The sequence below is a fragment of the Salminus brasiliensis genome, chromosome 5, assembly GCF_030463535.1.
Source record: "Salminus brasiliensis chromosome 5, fSalBra1.hap2, whole genome shotgun sequence".
Classification (NCBI taxonomy): Eukaryota; Metazoa; Chordata; class Actinopteri; order Characiformes; family Bryconidae; genus Salminus; species Salminus brasiliensis.
This window is the reverse complement of record NC_132882.1, coordinates 38,266,252-38,287,858: the sequence shown is the minus strand read 5'-3', so window position 1 is coordinate 38,287,858 and position 21,607 is coordinate 38,266,252. Positions and strand designations below refer to the sequence as shown.

General features: G+C 37.6%; 1 protein-coding gene across 1 annotated transcript in view; it reads left to right on the top strand.

Moving 5' to 3' along the window:
• Positions 1-108: 108 nt before the first annotated feature.
• The window catches only part of spidr (scaffold protein involved in DNA repair), a 44,396-nt gene continuing 22,897 nt past the window's right edge, over positions 109-21,607 (top strand). Inside the window, exons 1-8 of the mRNA XM_072680251.1 lie at positions 109-258; positions 432-578; positions 673-727; positions 1,567-1,758; positions 2,198-2,283; positions 10,281-10,504; positions 14,220-14,320; positions 18,093-18,270. Coding sequence (XP_072536352.1) covers positions 244-258; positions 432-578; positions 673-727; positions 1,567-1,758; positions 2,198-2,283; positions 10,281-10,504; positions 14,220-14,320; positions 18,093-18,270 — 998 coding nt within the window. The 5' untranslated portion in view covers positions 109-243. The remainder of the gene's footprint in view (positions 259-431; positions 579-672; positions 728-1,566; positions 1,759-2,197; positions 2,284-10,280; positions 10,505-14,219; positions 14,321-18,092; positions 18,271-21,607) is intronic.

Genomic DNA, 21,607 nt, shown 5'->3' with positions numbered 1-21,607 from the left:
CTCAAACGTTCGGTAGAGGGCAGTGGCGCCGTGGATGGAAATGCCGAAGAAGACGCAGCCCGGTGCCCGCGAATCCGTGCGCTCGCGCAGTCAGTTGTTCAGCTTCACGTTGTAGTGGACGATATGCTGAAGCTAACTGACATTACAGTCCCAGCTGTAGTTAACATTGCTCTTCCCAGAACAGAAAGACAAGAAGTCAGCAATCCCTAGTCAAATCTAAGTTTCAACGTCTGAACTGACACGATGCCTTTTTCAAAGGTGAGTTAACAGTGAGCCGCTGACGAAGAAAACTTTGGTATAATGATAGCTAGCTACATAGAGATAATTGTCTATCGAGCATTAAGTGATTGAATAAATTAGCTAGCTAGCTAGCTACTCTTATTTGATCACTCCAAACCTAACACTAAAACGATCATTCCTTTTCTTCCAAGCGTAAAAGAAATAAACGAGATATGAGATGTGTTTTGTTCCCATTGGACGTTAAAGAAACTTTCAGCAAGAGGACCGGTAATCCCTCTAAAGCCACAAAGTCATGGGAAAGATGTGGTGAAAGTTTCGGGGAATCTGCTGTGATCAAGGTATGGAAGAAGGGATATGGAATATAGGCCGTAGCGCTAGCTATGTTAACTAGTGCTAGCTAAACATGCTGCAATTGTCTCCTTGAAACTCCAGACAGCGGAGAGAACGAGCGGAGCTGTGCAGGCACTGGGGCGCTCATCCACAACAGGTATCGGAATGCTCCAGATAGTCGAGTCTCTTTTGACCTCATGCCATTTATTAGCCATTTATAAACATAAATATTTTGTGCCCTGTTGTTAACCGTCCATACTACTGAACAGGCTGTTATTGTCAACAACATCATATTTAAATACACAGGAGAATACGATTAGAACTGAAGAAATTAGCATGGATGTAGCTACGTCCGTTTAGTACGACAATCACTGTGCATGCTGAAATGAACAAATACTAAGACAGTTAAAGTTATATGACTGCTATAAGACTGCTTTTGCTTTTTGTTCCTGAGACCGTAAATAACTACAGCACAAAAATGTCATCTGTTGAAGTAATATGACTGAAGTAAAGGATCACACTACACACCAATATCTTTTGTCAAACAAAATGAAGACATTCACTTAACCCAGTAATTTTATTTAGGTATTATATTCTCAGTTGATGTACATTTAAGGTTTAAAAACTGTTTAATCTCTGACTCTGAAGTAAATAAATATTCAAGAGTACAAGTGAAATGACATAGCACACTGAGGTAAATAATGTTAAGCGTACAAAGAGTTATTTCTGTCCAACTTCACCAGGAACATGTTTGTGAAGTGGGACAACAAATTACAGATTTTTCCGAAAATTGATTTGTCCATATATTGTAATTTAGACAGTTAAGCAATTCTTTACTATTGATTTTTACTGTTGAAGTTATTTTAGTAGTCAACATATTAAGATTGTAATCTTTTAGTAATAGTAATAGATAGTAATTTTTTCCTTTTTCTTTAGAGAGATATAGACATATGGTTGTTTTTATTTGTTTGCTTGTTTTTGTCTCTTTCAATTTAGTGAATCGTGGCCCGGGAGAGGGGGATCCTGTCCACATTACATGGAGTTCGAGTGAGGAAGAGCAATCAGATGGTGAAAGCCAATTTCCAGGTTCTTTCTCCACCACAAAGGCCTCAAAGCAATGCAAACCATGCCCTCAGTCAACGAGTAGTTTCTTCAGCAGATACCTCCGTTTGCTCAGTGCAGGAGCAGGTATAGTCACATTTCCCACTGCAACAGATTGTGTTCTGAAAGCTATGGTTCTCATATTTTGTTGTTTGTTAAACTAGAATTTATACAAATAACAAGGGACACCTTAATGCCTTCCCTATACAGATTTGTTGCACACTTACAACAATCACACCAGGGTTTGCCTTAATCGAAACAAACCTACCAGGCCTAAACACATCTGATCTCAGAACAACAGACATGAATTGTTTGCAGTTTGTAGATAACATTTGTTTTTAGTTGCCAGATCAAAATATTTATTATTTAAAAGGGGTTTACATCAATACAGACACTACATTTATTTTGTAGAATTTGAATAATTATAAATGACAAAAGTGATTGGACATTCTGCAAACACCTTTAACTCAGCAAAACAGCGTAGTGCAAAATGCAAGTAATCTGTATTATGTTTTTTTGTTTTTAGACACAGATGATCTGCCTAGTATTGATTCAGCAAGTGAACACGGGGAACTTGATCATTCTTGGAACTTGGAAGAGCCGATTCCTGTTGTAAGTAAACTGAAATATTTGTGACTTTAATAAATCCATGAAGATGTGGATTATGTGCTCTGTCACCATGAGAGGGCACTGTATACCCTTAAGGACAGATTTCTAAAACATGTATAATAGAATATAAAGAACCTGGTGTATAGGACCTCCTTTAGTGCAGTGTTATATGTTCATTTAAATAATTTGGAGTTCTCAACTGTACTTTGATGATGTTTTAATTGGGAAAATCCTGAGGAGGGAGAATAACACACCTAAAACAACATGAAACACCACCCAATAACTCAAAGTGTATGGAATATTGCTATTTACACATCATTGACTATAAAAGTGGTGACAGCATTTAAGTGCAGCTTTTCACAAAATGTCCAAACATTTATATTCATCTGCCTGTCCATTGTGGAGTATTAAAATGTACTTTTTACATTTTCCCTTTCTGTACCACAAATGTAATTCCAACTCACCCTACTTCAGAGAACCTTGTAGCTCTTTAGCCAAGACCTGGTGTTGGCTATGATGACTTTAGGTTCCTGGGCAACTGCTCTGGCCCGTTCCACTCACAGGGCTTTTTTAAAGAGATAACACAAGCTGTGGGAGCACAATTATATGCATGTCTTAGCAATTGCAGTTTTGTGTCCCTACATCAGCACAGTGGTTTTGAAACAACTTAACCCTATGTTTAACCTTATGTTGAACCCTATGTTTATTATTCAGTTATTAATCCTAATGCTGAAACAATTTTGAATGATTTCGTATCTGTCAAGCATAGATATATATTCTCTATCAGTATGTGTCAGTTCTTTTTTAAGGCATAGGAATCTAATGTTTATGACAGTAATTAGTTCAAAAAGTAGTTTATAAATTGTAGAAGTGTAGACTTAAAATTAGGTCTAAGCAAAGTTAAATCGGAAGGCATTGATCAATATTTAGTGCATTGAGGAGTCTTTTGCATAAGTAATTGGAGTAACAAACCTAAAGATTAGGAAAACTCTAGTTTGTGCTGAGGTGGTTCCTGTTTGGTTTAAGGTTTTGTCATAAGTCTGGTCTTTAGTGAATTACATGCTTAGTTGTGTTGACCTTAGGTGACTGGCCATTCATAAACATTGCACTTTTTTAATTTATAGTTACTGTTATCCTGGAAGGTGAAGCATCATTCACTGAGGTTGACCTTTGATTACATATATGGACTCACAATTTGTTCTTTACAATTTAGAATTCCCATTTGCAGTTTACATTCATATGATTAGCCATTTTTCTTTAATGCAATAGCCTTAGTAAATGCTATTAATACATGTGTGTACCATGCTTTTTATTCCATGGTATTAAAATTGATGGCTGTCATACCCTGTACATTTTTTTTTCATAGCGGTACTGTGATGTTTGTGTACAGTTTGTGTACCCTGGCTTGCATGTAATCTGTGTGTGTGTGTGTATTGTAGTTTTGAGTGGGGGCATTTTGCAAATTATGTGGTTGTTTGTGTTTATTTGTAGTTCTTTAGGTTCCACATGTTTGTGTGACTAGTCAGGCCATGCACATTCATGTGTTTTGGGGAGTGGCTTTGGATGGAGGGCTGAAGGTAGTGGGTGAGATTTTTCAAAACTTGCTGACACTACTGGTACAATGAGGAATTTGATGCACCTAATGTTTGTCTCTGTTTGGTTTATTCTAATTGATTTATTCTCATAATGACCTGCTTGGCCTTTGACTGTCGTTTGGAGAAAGCACCCAGGCTCTAAATATGGTAATGAAATACTGTAATGACTTAGAACAACTGACCATTGGCAACATTGTTTACTGTATATATTGTTTCATCAATGTCAGAGTTCCACACATTCATAGTTTTTAAGTACCCCTACAACAGATTTATCTTAAAAATGTGAGTAATGAGAGTTTGTTATATGACACTGACATACACGGTGAACCTCTCACACTGTTTCTTCACCTAAAAACAAAATCTGAAATAGGCAAAATTGGACTGCCAATTCCAAAACCCTCAACCGTTTATGTAACAGTCTTGGCTCATTTTATTTACAATCTCAAAATTTACATATACCTAGCCTGGTGGTTTTAGTGCTTGTTCTTAGTATTTTCAGACAGTCTCAGCCACAATAGTGCGTTTGTAAAGCTGGAGAGAAGCACATCGCTGCCAGAATCTCAAAGATATCAGAAAACTTGTTGTTCCATGAATCAGGCCTCATGAGTGTGGCTTTGTTTGTGCCAGTGTCTACAAAAGTGGCACTTTTGAGCTGCCCTTCTGAGGAAGCAAAAGCTGATGGATTTGACTGAACTGCTGGGCTGTTTTTTTCCCTCTCCATCCCCTAGTTTTTTTATGCAGTGTTTTTTGACTTCATGCTGTATCTGTAGCCAGACATACTGATTAACCAATTTCAGGCAGGTGTCCTTATACAATAAACACATTCATTGCACTGGTTATCTCCATTTCCCTAATTAGGAGACTACTAACACCAGTTGCTTGGACCACTGTTGAATTAGGTCAGTCACTTTAAATGGGATGAAAATTTATGCAATCAATCATCGTCAGTGATTTTAACCTTTTTGCAAGTAAGTTCTGTCTGGTGGTCTGCAGTTCCTTACACATGAGCGAAGTGGGGTTCTAGAATTTGACAGTTACTCAGCGACCTGGCTGCAAGTCATCAGTAGAGTGGTGTTGGGAATTGGCGGGTGGTAACTGCAAACGATCAGAACAAGATTCCAGTGGTATTTTACATACACAATGCAGAAACCTTGTCGTGTTTACCTCATTAAATCTGTATTTTACTTTAACAGTTCTGCAGTTATGTGTAGAACTCTTTTGCACCATTTATAACTGGCATATATGTGTATATATAACTGGAGAATAACTGGTATAAATGTAAAGTTATGAATGTTTTTTACAGTGCTTTTTACTGATGTGGTTGCCCACTGAAATCTGGAACTTGCATGTCATGCATTCTGGCATAGTGTTAATGTTTCCACAGTCAGCTCATTTTCTTCATAAAGCAGTTAGCTGTCCTGTTCCTGCATGGATAGGAAATGCCTGGTCACTATGACTGTGCTCAATATGTACACACGCACACAAAAAAAAACAGCAAAGATGGGTTTGATAGTGTATAAGTTTGTGAACTGCTCCATTCAGCTTTAGCCACTGCATGATGAACACATTTTTGACTTGGAGCCAGGAACATGGTGTTCTAGAAAGAGGGGGGATAAAGGGTGGGATCAAACGAGAGAAGGACAAGAGAAGGGGGAGAGTAGAGAGAAGGAGGAATTGGAAGAAACAGTCTCAGGGAGAGAAGAGGAGAGAGGGGAGAGCATGCGAGCATGTGCAGTGTGACGTCTGTTGGCAGGCAGCCCTGTGGGGTGAAGTTGAGTCAAATGAAAAAAGAGCACGTAGGCTGACAGGGTCTGCTGGAATGCTGATCATGCCTCCACATGACATGGAGACAGGCAGTGCACTGTTTTTTTCCACAAGAAACCGGTTCCTGTACTGCATCAGGTGTTATCTATGACAGCTTCCACAATATTGTCCTGTAGAATGAGTACCCTTTCACTCACACACATGCGCAGGCACACAAGTTCCATCACTTGCATTTTACGGCCTGCTACTTTCTAGGTGAGTAATACAGTGGGGCCAAAAAGTATTTAGTCAGCCACTGATTGTGCAAGTTCTCCTACTTAGAACGATGAGAGAGGTCTGTAATTTTAATCATGGACAACTATGAGAGACAAAATGAGAAAAAAAATCCAGAAAATCACACTGTAGGAATTTTAAAGAATTGATTGTAAATTATGGTGTAAAATAAGTATTTGGTCAATATCAAAAGTTCAACTCAATACTTTGTAACATAACCTTTGTTGGCAATGACAGAGGTCAAATGTTTCCTGGAAGTCTTCACCAGGTTACTCCAAGACCTTGAAATGCTTTTTACAGAGCCACTAAATCGTTGCCCAAGCGGTGTGTTTGGGATCATTGTCATGCTGAAAGACCCAGCCATGTTCCATCTATAATGCTCATTCATTCATTCTTCCCTTAACACGGGTCAGTCGTCCTGTCCCCTTTGCAGAAAAACAGTCCCAAGCCTGATGTTTCCACCCCCATGCTTCACAGTAGGTATGGTGAAACGGTTCTATTTTGGTTTCATTTGACCACGTTATTCTCCCAGTCCTCTAGATCCTTCTAGATCATCCATATGCTCTCTGGCAAACTTCAGACGGGCCTGGACATGTACTGGCTTAAGCAGGGGGACATGCCTGGGATTTTTGTTCACCGTTCTCGTGATCATTTTGACCCCACGGGATGAGATCTTGCATGGGGCCCCAGATCAAGAAAGATTATCAATGGTCTTCCATTGTCTTTCATTTTCTTACAATTGCTCTCATAGTTGATTTATTCACACCAACCTGCTTGCCTATTGTAGATTTACTCTTCCCAGCCTGGTGCAGGTCTACAATTTTTTTTCCTGGTGTCCTTCGACAGCTCTTTCGTCTTGGGCATGGTTAAGTTTGGAGTCTGACTGTTTGACAGGTGCCATTAATATAGGTAACAAGTTGAGGACAGAAGAGCTTCTTAAAGAAGTTGTTACAGGTCTGTGAGAGCCAGAAATCTTGCTTGTTTGTGGATGACCAAATACTTATTTTCCACCATAATTTCCAAAACAAATTCTTTAAAAATCCTACAATGTAATTTCCTGGATTTTCTTTTCTCATTTTGTCTCATAGTTGAAGTGTACCTATGATGAAAATTACAAACCCAAATCTTATCTTTCTAAGTTGGAGAACTTGCACAATCAGTGGCTGACTAAATACTAATAACACTATATATCCTGAGGTATGATAGCCAACACTACATTCTTTATAATGATAATGCTACCTGGAACCTTAAGTTATGTTCTTGTCATATGTTTTCTATTTGTCCCCTTTCCATGTTGTCTTTTCTCTAATGAGACATTCAATAACTATTTACACAAATGTCTGTTTAAATCCTTGATGTAAAATGATTTAATTCATGTTTAATTATTTTAAAATGATTATGGTACTTCAATAGAGGGGCAGTCACTATGGTCCAAGGATTACTGGTTTGAGTCATGCTGCTTGCCATCAGCAGCTGGAGTCTTAGAGGGCACAAATGGCCTTGCTCTCTCAGGGTTGTGTTGATGGCACTTCCTCTCTACATAACTCCTGGTGTGATGTTGGTCAGCACAGACATTTGTTAGCTGTTGTATCAAAGCTTGAGAGCCACGTGATGCTGTATTAGTGGCGGGTTGAAAAGAGGCAGTTGCTGGCTTTGCATGTGTTGGAGGAGACATGAGGTCTTTACCCTGCTACTATCGGGCATTACTTGTGATCAAATTAATTATTTATGGGGTACTATAATTGCTTGTGTCCTTAGTAAGAAAGTCATATGGCATGTGATACTTTGTATTCCAGTCCATAACAACATTTTCTCTTTCCCCTCACTGAATTCCTTTAAGGGCTCTTTATTGCTTATGTTCAAGTTCTCATGGTAATATAATAATAATAGCAGTCCAATATGACTAACCAGATAATCACTGTTTTTGGTATATATTATATTACCACATGACAAACAATGTACCAGTTAATGCAGTAGATTCTTAGAAAACCAACAGACTCAGCATTCATGATATGCATGCTCTTGAGTCTGTGTATTTGAATAATTAATTGAAAGAAGTGTGTTCAAAATAATAGCAGTGTGGAGTTCAATTAGTGAGGTCAATCATTCTGTGAGGAAACAGGTGTGAATCAGGCGGCCCTTATTTAAGGGTGAAGCCTGTACATGCATTTCTTCTTGAAAGCCTGTGAAATATGGGTCGTTCGAGACATTGTTCAGAAGAACAGCGAACTTTGATTAAAAAGTTGATTGGAGAGGGTAAAACTTATAAAGAGGTGCAGACAATAATAGGCTGTTCAGCTAAAATGATCTCCAATGCTTTAAAATTCCATTCGAATGGATCGAAGAATAGCCAGAATGGCAAAGGCTCAACCAATGATCAGCTCCAGGATGATCAAAGACAGTCTCAAGTTACCTGTGAGTACTGTGACAGTTAGAAGACGCCTGTGTAAAGCTAATCTATTAGCAAGAAGTCCCCGCAAAGTCCCAATGTTAAAACAAAAGAAATGGAGAAACGTATTGTGGACTGATGAAAGTAAAATTGTTCTTTTTGGGTCCAAGGGCCGCAGACAGTTTGTCAGACGACCCCCAAACTCTGAATTCAAGCCACAGTACACTCTGAAGACAGTGAAGCATGGTGGTGCAAGCATCATGATATGGGCATGTTTCTCTTACTATGGTGCTGGGCCTATTTACCGCATACCAGGGATCATGGACCAGTTTGCATATATCAGAATACTTGAACAGGTCTTGTTGCCTTACGCTGAAGAGGAAATGCCCTTGAAATGGGTATTTCAACAAGACAACGTCCCTAAACACACCAGTAAATGAGCAAAATCTTGGTTCCAGTCCAACAAAATAGAGGTTATGGAGTGGCCAGCCCAATCCCCAGACCTTAATGTGATTAAGCAAAACCAAGAAATGTAAATGAGTTGTGGGATGTAGTCAAAGCATCCTGGGTTGGAATACCAGTTGACAGATGCCAGAAGTTGGTTGACTATACAACACAGATGTGAAGCAGTTCTAAAAAACTGTGGTTATTCAAATAAATATTAGGTTAGTGATTCACAGGAATGCTAAATCTTAAAAAAAGAGTACATATTTTGAGTTTGTAAAGACAAATGCAGACACTGCTCTTTTTCTGAACAGCCCAATTTTCATTTTTTGTTATTTTCTGTAAAGTAGTTAAAAGTTATGTAGATTTCTTCATGTTTTGATTTGGAAAACAGTGTGTAATGTTCCCAATGCATGGAAATAAAAACTACTATAAAGATTTTCTGCTTTACTAATGTTTTTAAACACACTGCTATTATTTTGAACACAACTGTACATGGTATTTATAACAAACAACTGACCGAGGAACACTGGTTTAAACACAGAGAGAGTTAGTGATGGGGATATGTAGTTAGGCAATACTACACATCATACACAACATCCCAACAAATGCATTAAAAGTTGTCAAATGAAATGGTGGTTGGTGTGGTGCAACAGATAACACCACTACTTGCCACTGAGCTACCACACCATGTGGGAGACTGGGGTTCGATTCCCGGTCTGGTTGACTATGCTGCGCTACACCAATAAGAGTCCTTGGGCAAGACTCCTAACACTCAATTGGCCCACCTCTGTAATATGAGTAACCATGTAAGTCGCTCTGGATAAGAGCATCAGCTAAATGCCATAATAAATGATAAATAAAAATGTTTTTGTCTAGTGAAAAAATGTTTTTAACTTTAAATGAAATGTAAAAATAAGAGTTTATTCCAAGTAATTTATAGCATTCTGCTGTTTCATCCCGAATTATTTACACACTGTACAGAGAATGGACAAAAATGCATGTTTTTCATTGCACATTAGCAATATACAGAAATCCACCGACATCCGCATGGCTAAACAAGCTGACTAGTAAGAATAAGTTAAATTAATCTAGTTTTGAAAGCACAGGGTTGTTCCAAAGCCCTAGCAAAGACCATCAGTGACCTGGAAGAAAAGTAAGGCTAGAGTAGCTCTGTAACAGAAGAAGGCACAGATACTGCCGCTATATCACAAACTTTGATATAGCTAAATGTTTTATGACCATATTGTATGATCAGTTCCTCAGTTTACCTTAAATTGTGATCAGACTCAAAATAATGCAGTTAATTTGCATTCAAGAGCTGCATATTTGTCCATTCATACTTAGCGCAAAGTACATAAGTGTAGCACTAACCTGTGTTTTAGATTCTTAGGGTTTAATCTACACACTGAAAATACATTGGTTGGATATTTCATCCTAATTCAGCAATTACCAATTCAGGAAATCTTCTATCTTTTGTTCGTGAGAAATTCTGGTGCTGTTTTTTTGAATGACAATTGTTTGTCTGATGTCAGGCTGTGGCTGAAATCTCAGACTATTCCACTTCTGATGGTGAGGAAGCTTCAGAGGACAACAGTCGGTTGGACGTCTATGCTGTGGAACCAACAGGACAGCGCCAGAGGTCTGTTAGTGAGTGGGTTCGCTCTGCGCAAGCATTGCTCCAAACACCTCCGAAAAAAACAGACAGGACCTCGAAGACTCCTGAGGACTCTGGAAAAAAGAGGCGCAAGTTTGAATGGTATGGACTGGTTGTTGAGTTCTATGTATAGGGAGCATGTACCATCATGTCCAGCTTCCTAATATTCCTTCTATTAGCACTTTCATGACTTTTGATGGCTGTTGGTTACAAAATATACAAATGAATCAATTCCTGACAAATACTTATATTTTGCTATTATGACCCTATAAAGTGGCTTAATACCAAAAGCACCATCAGAAAAAAAGCATTGTTGGTAGGATAGCAAAAAACATCTTCACTACAGAACAAGGGTTTCTCTTAGGACTGGAGCAGTTAAATCTATTATAGTGTACTCAATCTCTTGCTCTCCCACTCATTCAATTAATGTTCTCATAAGATTGACAGATTTTGGGGTTACATGGTGTTATGATGGACAGTTTATCCTGATGTTGGCAGTTTGCATGTTGGTGTGTTCCCTCATGGTGGAGCTGTGCCTCTTCTTTAGCTGCTGCTACTGAATGCTGTGCTCTCCAGTTGACCCCTGACCTAGCTGATAGCCATAATCAGCCCTTCTACTACAGTCCAGACACAACGGTCTACTACACAACGGGTTACTTTTACTGAAAATTGAAAACAACATAAACAATTTAAATGGCAGTTTGAGGGTAGAAAGATGTGTGGCAACATGTAGTTGTCATATGAAAGTTTCCTGAAGTAGAAGAACGTTTCCTGAAGTTAAGATCAAATAATACTGTGCTTATTCTTGTAAATTCAGCATTCAAATATAAAACCATGATCTGGACCTCACAGTTCTGTATTAGTTTGATACAATGGGGAAAAAGCAACAAAATTCCCACAAATGCATAAGACTGTCATTTCAGACACCAATCAGCTTTAGCACTAAGCTTAGCATGGCATTTTACTTATTTTGCTCCTGGCTATGGCTTATTTTACTCCTGGAGTTCACAAACATGCCAAGACCCACCTGTATCAACTTGGCTTAGTCTACTGTTTTTAATGAAACAATTCATTATTATAAAACAATACAATAACAATTCTTATTTGTACTGTATTTAGATCTAATTCTCTTGGCTTTAATCTTCAGTATGAAGACATTAGAATAGATCAGTAATATTTTGACATATTTTATCGACGTAACTTCTCATCCATGTTGTCAGCTATAGGGCTGGCTTACCCACTTAGCACAAATTAAAGATTGTTGTTGAACAGTAGAGTGGCATCCCATAAAACTGTGTCTCTACCCTTTTAGATGATCTTAATACTATGAAGCTGTTAAGAAGCTGAGCTGGGGTCGGTCGGCTGCTCTGTCACTTTTACTGTTTACAGTTGTTTCACTAATGTCTTACTCAGAAATGACCATTCATAGCAGACAAACAGGATTACTTTTAACATGGAATTTAGCAGCAAGGAGCTGTGCAACAAAAATGTACTTTTACTGCATCTTCGCATATGCCTATACTACACGTAATGCGCATTCTCCATCAACATGATTACTGTTCAGTACAAATAATCGTATGGTTACACCCCTAATGAATTTTGTACTGAACTCAACAGGGAAGGGTAGGCTAGGTTGCCTGTTTAGTTTTGCATTGGAGCTATGAGGCTAATAATCCTATATAGTGGAATGCAAAAGTTGCTGTGAATAGTAAACGATCATTTGGCCTTCAAAAAGGCATTCTATTAAAAATGAACAATTCTTTTTAACGTTTTAATTAAGATTGCTGTTTTGGTTTTATACAATTCTGGAGTGGTGAAAAAACGAAAAGGGGCACTATGCAAAAGTTTGGTCACCTCAAAAGGTTTGATCGCTCAGATACCTTTTTTTTCCCCCAGTCCTTCATGATCTTATTGGGGCTATTTAAAAACAAAACTGAATTTTACTTACTCATTTACTGACATAATGCATAATAAGAGTTTGGTACATGAAACTGATAGACTGTGTCATCCTTTAAAAAAAAAAAAAAAAAAAGCAGGAAAATTGACAAACATCAAGCCTATTAGCGACATCCTTTTAAAGATAAACACAACTGTCAATTTACGATGACTATGGAAGTGAGGCTGAAAAGTCATGCAAAGCAGGTGAAGTGTAACTCAGGGAAAGGCCAACCAGAAGCAGCGCAGCTGTGGGTATCTGCATGGGGAAGTCTGTGGCATCCGGCATTATTCTGCAAGACTACATCAAATAATCACAATTTTCTTATTACAGTGTTAAAAACAAAGCAATGCTATGGTATGCTTTGAGGCTACTGTGAGCCGTCGTGTTGTAAACCTGCCAGAAAAAAGAGTTTATCACCATGAAAAGAAAAACTCAGGTAAATAACATGGTTGTAACTAGGCATGTAAAGCCATATCTAAGGATTTTTGCTCCAAACAAAATCACATACTTACTAAGTTGTACATCAGGGAACAAGTTAAAATACTGTACTGAATTGCAGTGTGTTGCAGCCTGTGGTATGGTAAAAGGCTCAATTAGCTGGCTACAAAATCTTTTTACAAGTGGTGATGCATGCAGGGGGGGTTTACCTTTTTACTTTTATTTTAAAACTGTAAAATGTGGAAATAAAAAAGTAATCTTTAACTTTATGAACTTTGAAGTTCATCTTTTATGTGCCTAGCTATTCACAGTAACAGAATTGTTGGACAGAAGTTGACAAACTTTTGCATGCCACTGTACCTTTTCTTTTGCTTATGTGGTGTTTGACACTGTCGTACTATTGTCTATACAAGTGGTCAGAAGTAAAAACATTAATTAATTTCAGGCATTAATATATAAAGATTGAATGTAAAATGATTTTAAAACCTTTTCTTCAAACTTTTGGCACCAATTGGTATCTAGTGTACCAAAATAAGTTATTCAGAGTTTAATCCCTTGTTATGGTTGAGAAACAGAATAGAATAGTGTTTTTCAAAACAATTCCACTTTTTCTCTTGTTTATTCATCTTCGGGTACCTCTTTGTGATCACATGCTGAATGATAGGGTGTGTTGTGCAATGTTGTTTATCTTGCTGTTTAGATCAAACAAACAGCAAATAATGTAATTTTAATACTCTAAGCTTTCCATTGATGTGCAGCACTGTGCAGTAATGCTGTTTTAGCTGTGGGATTTACTTTATAGTTTATTTTTTAGATAAACAAACAGTATAGTACAGTGTCATAAAATATGTACTGTACTTTAGTATGCATGCATGTTTAGTAGTTATTAGTCTTTTTTGTATACATTTTATTTGCTGGATTATCCTCATAGATTCAGTGCAAAAATTTAAGTTGCAAACTTTAGAAACCAGAATGCCTGACTACTTCTTTCTATTGTTTTTGCTTCCTCATGGTTTATAAGGCTAACACAGTGTGCTAATGTGACTTATTTGAGGGATAGACTATATTTAAGAAATTTAATGTTAATCATTACCAACAAGAGAAAATAATGACAAATAAATAAATTGGCCTTCATGGCTGGTGTGAGCTACTATTTCATTGATGCTTGTATTTGTTCCATTTATTTGGTTTGACGCACCACATGGTCCTAGTTTGTAAGCAGCATTTAGCAGATGAAGATTCTGAACAATGAAGACTGTTTGTACTGACATAGCTTGTGTTGCATCATACAAACATTACATTGGATGATTTTCTAAGATTTTTATTATTTAGGATGCCTGGGATAATGAAACAGGGAAACAGCTGATTTATTAAAAGATTTTCTGTATGTGCAGTTTGAATGTCGGTTGATATGGGAATTTCTGTTTTGTTTTCTCATAGTGGGGGATTTGCAGAGAGACTGAATAAGCTTCATTGTCGACAGAGGTCAGCTGTAAACTTCTGGAAGCACCAATCTTTATCCAACACTAACACACCTATAGGTAAATGAGAAATTACTGTATACTCAAAGAACTTTCTGAAAATGTCCAAGAAAAAGGTGACAAAGTCACCTGCTACTTTTGCACCTTAAACCTTGTCAGCAACAACTAAGTACAAATGTGACTAGTTTTATACATTTCTAGTAACCACCAAACGTGATAGTTGTATCCTCTCCCCTCTTCAATAATACTAAGCATTGTCATTGCCATTGGTTTGCTTAAAAGAACTTCAGACTTGTATCTCTTGTTGTGATGTGTTGAAAAAAATTGAATACACATACATTTGAATTGAGTAAAATTAATTGGTAAAAGCACTGGGTACCAAGACGTAAACTGAAACCTAATTTCTGCCACCAAGTCTTGCTGCATGCTAAGTCTTGCTCGGTCACTTTATGGTTTCCTCTTTCCGCCATATCCAGGTAGCATTGCCAGCATTGCCATCTTGAACTTGCAAACTGTACTTCCAACTATATCTTTAGGAACATTCTGTACCACTCTCTTGACATGGAGTTGAAACCAGAGGTTTACATACACCATATAAAAAGACACATATGCATTTTTACATTAATTTTAGAATAAACATTTCCCATTTTAGGTCAGTTAGGATTACCAAAATGATTTCTATTTGCTAAATGCCAGAATAATAAGAAATAAGAATAATTTTTTTAAGGCAATTTTTATTACTTTCTTCAAAATCAAATGTTTACATGCATTAAGATTACTATGCCTTTAAACAATTTGGTACAGTCCATATGATGATGATCATGTCTTTGGAAGCTTCTAGTAGGTTTATTGGCAACATCTGAGTTAATTAGAGACACAACTGTGGATGTATTTTAAGGCACATTTGAAACACACTGCTTCTTTGTGGGACATCATGGGAAAGTCGAAAGAAATCAGCCAAGATATCAGGAAGGGAATTGTGCACAAGTGTGGGTCATCCTGTTTGCAAATGCACACAGGGACAAAGACTTAATTTTTGGAGACATGTCCTGTGGTCTGACGAAACTAAAATTAAACTATTTGGCCATAATGATCATCGTTTGACCCAAGTCATACAGGTTAAGGGCAATGGTACCAACTACTGATGAAATGTATGTAAACTTTTGACTTTGAAGAAAGTAATATAATAAATTATTCTGATATGTAGCAAATAATTAGAAACATTTAGAAATAATTTTGGTAATTATTGACCTAATTGACCTAAAACAGGAGCAGTTTATTCTGATTTCATGTCGGACAGTGAAAGAAAAATATGTGTCTTTTTGTATGTTGTATGTAACATTTTGGTTTCAACTGTATTTATATCATTCAATCCAACATCACAGTCAGCAAACCCCTAGCCAGGTATTTCATGTGTTTTGTCTCAAGCACACCTGATGCAACTAATGAAGCCCTTGATTTGCAACTTGGTTTGCAAATGTGTGCTCTTATGTGGGATTCTATTCAGGAGGTTGAATAATAGTGTGTGTGTGTGTGTGTGTGTTTTATTTGTATTTATTTTGAATTATATATTTGAATTTCATACAAGACACAAGAAACATCTCATGATGGATAAAACCAGTTAGCTCTCTCGAGACCTTTGCAACCTTATTGTTGCAAAACATACTGATGGCATTGGTTAATCCGGAAGGTAAAAGAACATCTCACGATATACCGGCCATGCCCAGGTGCTCCCCACAAGATTTCAGACAAAGGAATGAAAAGAATTATCAGAAAAGTTGTTCAAGAGCCAAGGACCACCTGTGAAGAGCTACAGAAAGACCTGGAATCAGCAGGTACAGTTGTTTAAAGAACAAGCCTTTTTAGCCTATTCAAGCTAGCTGTGGTTATTCTTAAGTAATTAGCAAAGCACTTTTGTAAGTTGCTCTGGATAAGAGAGTCTGCTAAATGCCATAAATGTAAATGTGAAATACTGGAAGAATGTAGTGTGGTCAGATGAGACCAAAATGTAACTCTTTGGATGCCATAATACACACCATGTTTTGAGGTCAAAAGATACTGCATATCACCCTAAAAACACCATTCCAACAGTGAAGTTTGGAGGTGGAGATGTTGTTTTTCAGCATATGGCACTGGCACGCTTCATATAATTGAAGGAAGGATGAATGGACAGATGTACAGACACATTCTTCAATTCTTCATAAAAAATATGCAGCCATCTACTAGGATGATGAAGATTGAGCGAGGGACTTTTCAACAAGACAATGGTTCCAAACACCTGGAAACTCTCCGTTTGGGTTTAGTGGGTTTGGTTTAATTGGTGAGGGAGAGAGGTGGTGTAAGGGCTGGTTGTAAATGTTAACTCTCAGCTAGCAGTTGATGGTGGAAAATGAAGAAAAGACCCTAATTGCATTGGTGGAAAAAAAAAGGTACTATAGAGTTAAAATGAAAATGGTATTGTGAACCCTTTCCCCATACACCTAAAACCTGATCTCAGACTAAAATTTAATTTAAGCTTAAGCTTTGATTTGAGTCTGGAAAAACATCTTGAAACTTGACCTGTGATGGTGAAAGTTTTGTTTTGTAATCTCATATGTTTCAAAATGAAATAAATATCCTAAATTAATGAAGACATAATTGACATTTCAGAATTTTGTCAGACGATTACTGTAACCAATAGGAAAAGGCCACAGTTGGATCAGAGGAATCATGTGACAAAAACAAACCTCTTTGAATTATTATAATAATTATAACATAATAACAATGTTTTTTTAAAAGAGCATTCAATTTTCCATGTTTTCTTTGGAAGCGAGCTCATTTGAGTACAAGTTAAGTAAATAAGAAAATAAATTACAGAGAAAAAAGTAATCTGATTTGTCTGTTGTACAAATGACACACAGCCAATATTGGTCCAGACAGTATTGTTATTGCAAATCAATATGTTGCTTGCTATTTTGCTCCTTCAGAACCACTTTCCTGCAATAAGTTTACATTTTTTTTAGCGAAAGTTTATTTGTCTTTGCACTACTATTTATATTGTTTAGATGTTTTCACCCATTAGTCCTGGTTTTGAAATGCCACAGATTATATTCACTTAAATTGGGCTCTGGAATTTGACTTTGCCATTAAAGAACATTGACCTTTGTGCTGTTTGTTGAGGTATAGGTAGGATTCCAATAAATTTCCAGTAAATTAACGGTAGCTTTCTATGAAAACTTTAGCCCAGAAACTTTGGAAATATTCCAAAATGTAAACTTTCCATGAAAATGTAGGGAACAAATATGGGCACACTAACGTGCTTTGAAGTGTTTTTTCTTTGTTTGCTTTCTAGCAAAGAAAATTGGTCGAACACAGACCAATTGTATGCAGAGCACTTGATATTGTTGGCTTGTGCATTGTCACCATTTTAGCCACTATCACTTTCTTAGCCACTGAGCTTTGTAGCTCATTTTAAAGTGATTTTTGACCTGTCTGTAGCTTTCCTTACAAGTGCCTGGGTGGTAAGATGGCCGCTTCCATTTCTTCTCAGTTGACTGAACAGTGCTCACTAGGATATCCAAACACTTGGATCTTTTTTTGGTAGTCTGACATTTAACACCACATGAGTTTGTCTCTGCTTAACATTCATGTATACAGTACATTCCTATTAGATTCATATTTAATTCTATAGAATTAAACTGCATTCTTCATACACTGATTGTTAATCATCTGTAGCATGGCCATTGCAATGTATTTGAGTTTATATGATAAGTAAGTTTACTTCAGGGGTGTCCGGGTTGGCTTGGAATACTAATGAATCCATATCTGCTCAGTTGTATCTTCTGTGTTTCAGATGAAAGACCAGGTGTCTTAGTGCTACATGTGCTACGTGTGCGGGAAGTATGTGGGATGAAGGCTGTGCTGTGTGAGAGAGCCAGTGAGAAACAGCCATGCATGGCTCTTTTCAACAAGGATACAGCCACTCAATTGGCACCCACTGTAGGTGACACTATCTGTGTCTATCCACCATGGTAAGACTCTTGTTTGTTTATTCTGTAGGATTTTGTTTTTTAGTAGGTAATGTCACTGCTGTATAATTTAGTTAAACAGGGTCTAAAAAGCTGTCAGATTTTGTTTTGGGCTTTGCTTTGTAATGCCCTGTTTGGAATGACCCTTGTACAGTACAAAGACAATACTTCCAACTTACTAAATGGTAAACCAATTTAAGACGCATACATTGACGTGATTATGCATAATGTTATTTACCTCGATTAAAGAACTTGAAAAGGAGATTCAGATACTAGAAGCTAAGTAGTATAATTAGTAGTTACTGCTACATTAAGGACTTCAGGGTCTAAAAAGCAGTCAGCCTTTTAGTGCCTTTAACTTTGTTATAATAGTTTTGGGAATAAAGTGGGTTTTAAAATGACTTTTCTTTGTAATTTGCATGGTCATAGAATCTATGGTCATAGAATCTAGGTCATAGAATTATGCATGCATAGTATCTGAATTATGTATTTCAGTTTTGGTCCTTAGATTCTGGTCTTTGTTGACATGATTGCTTTATGCAATTCCAGCTGATTTTTGCCACATCCCTGAGGTGTTCTATGGAATTAGATCCAGTGATTGTGAAGGCCACTAAGTGTTTGACACCAGTTTGACTTTTAGTTTGTGACATGCTTGAATTATTGTGCTTGACATATCCATTAAAAGATGGATGAATAGTGGGCCATGAAGGGATGCGCACGATCAAAAACAAAACTCAAATAGACATTTAAAACATTTCCTACATTGTTAGATCCCGTCCACCAGCCTGGACTGTTGACACAATGCGGGGTATGTCCATGGATTCATGAAATTAATTTTTTAAGAAATTAAGATTCAATAGACCAGGCTTACTTTTTTTTCCTAGTCTTCAGCTGTCCAGTTACAGCGAGCCTGTGCTCACTGCAGCCCTAGTGTTCGGTCCTTGGGTGAAAAAAAGGTATTCTGCTGTTGTAGCATTCTGAGATTCTTGTCTGCTCCACACTATTGTACAATTGTGGAATTGGTTTTCTCAGTTGTCATTGCCTTTCTGTCAGGTTGAACCAGTCTGCATGACTGACTAGGTCGACAGGTCTTTCTAAAAAAGTGCTTTCTGCTTTAGGCAGAATAATCATCTGATGTATTGTGGTATCTGTATTATGTGCAATTATTCTTTTGGTTTTTTTATTTTCTTCTAATGGAATTAAAAATTTGAAGGATTGTATTGAAGTCAGAATGTCTAGAATTTTGACAGCACTACAAATTTTGTAGCACTACGATTTGTTGAAAGTGTGAAAATGAGCTGGATCAAATTGATTAGATTAGACTTGTAATGGAGCTGTTAAGCACTGGGTTAGATCTATTTTGCTTCAATGTTCAGTAAGGCAGCCAATGGCAAAGTAACATTTATTGGGTAGATGGAGGAGAAGGTTCAGCCAAATATCATTTAAATTTTGAAAGCAAATGTGATGGTCCAGAAACAGAATCTGAAATGAGGCTACGAAACAGGATACGAGACACCCCTTTAAATTCATTTTGAACTATTTCAGGGATTATACAGTGGGGAAAAAAAGTATTTAGTCAGTCACCAATTGTGCAAGTTCTCCCACTTAAAAAGATGAGAGAGGCCTGTAATTGACATCATAGGTAGACCTCAACTATGAGAGACAAAAAAAAAATCTGAAAATCACACTGTTTGATTTTTAAAGATGATTAAAGATTTTTATTTGATTATTTTTTTGCAAATAATGGTGGAAAATAAGTATTTGGTCAATAACAAAAGTTTATCTTAATACTTTGTTATATATCCTTTGTTGGCAATGACAGAGGTCAAACGTTTTCTGTAAGTCTTCACAAGGTTGGCACACACCGTTGCTGGTTTGTTGGCCCATTCCTCCATGCAGATCTCCTCTAGAACAGTGACGTTTTGGGGCTGTCGGCGGGCAACACAGACTTTCAACTCCCTCCAAAGGTTTTCTATGGGGTTGAGATCTGGAGACTGGCTAGGCCACTCCAGGACCTTGAAATGCTTCTTACGAAGCCACTCCTTTGTTGCCCTGGCAGTGTGCTTGGGATCATTGTCATGCTGAAAGACCCAGCCACCATTCATTTTCAATGCCCTTGCTGATGGAAGGAGGTTTGCACTCAAAATCTCACAATACATGGCCCCATTCATTCTTTACACGGACCAGTCGTCCTAGCCCCTTTGCAGTGAAACAGCCCCAAAGCATGATGTTGCCACCCCCATGCTTCACAGTTGGTATGGTGTTCTTTGGATGCAACTCAGCATTCACTCTCCTCCAAACACAACGAGTTGTGTTTGTACCAAACAGTTCTACTTTGGTTTCATCTGACCATAAGACATTCTCCCAATACTCTTCCGGAACATCCAAATGCTCTGTAGAAAACTTCAGACGTGCCCGGATATGTACTGGCTTAAGCAGGGGAACACGTCTGGCACTGCAAGACCGGAGTCCCTGGCGGCGTAGTGTGTTACTGACAGTAGCCTTTGTAACGTTGGTCCCAGCTTTCTGCAGGTCATTCACTAGGTTGTGTGGTTGTGTGGTTCTGGGATTTTTGCTCACCGTTCCTTTGATCATTTTGACCCCACGAGCTGAGATCTTGCGTGGAGCCCCTGATCGAGGGAGATTAGCAGTGGTCTAGTGCTCCCACAGTAGATTTCTTCACACCAAGCTGCTTGCCTATTGCAGATTCAGTCTTCCCAGCAGGTCTGGTGCAGTTCTACAATTTTGTTTCTGGTGTCCTTCGACAGCTCTTTGGTCTTCACCATAGTGGAGTTTAGAGTGTGACTGTTTGAGGTTGTGGGCAGGTGTCTTTTATACTGTTAACGAGTTCAAACAGGTGTCATTAATACAGGTAATGAGTGGAGGACAGAGAAGCCTCTTAAAGAAGAAGTTACAGGTCTGTGACAGCCAGAAATCTTGCTTGTTTGTAGGTGACCAAATATTTATTTTCCATCATTATTTGCAAATAAATTCTTTAAAAATCAGACAATGTGATTTTCAGAATTTTTCTGAATTGTCTCTCATAGTTGAGGTCTACCTATCATGTCAATTACAGGCCTCTCTCATTTTTTTTAAGTGGGAGAACTTGCACAATTGGTGACTGACTAAATACTTTTTTCCCCACTGTATACTGTTAAATATTTGCGCATTACATTTATCACATATTAAGTAGTTAATTATTTTATAGAAATTATAGAAATGTTTTAATTGGTTTGATGCAGAGATGCAGATTCAATAAAATGTTTAGTCACAGATGCCTACGCTTTTGCATACATTTCTGTATGTATTTACAAATGAAATACAGCGAATGTTAATTGAA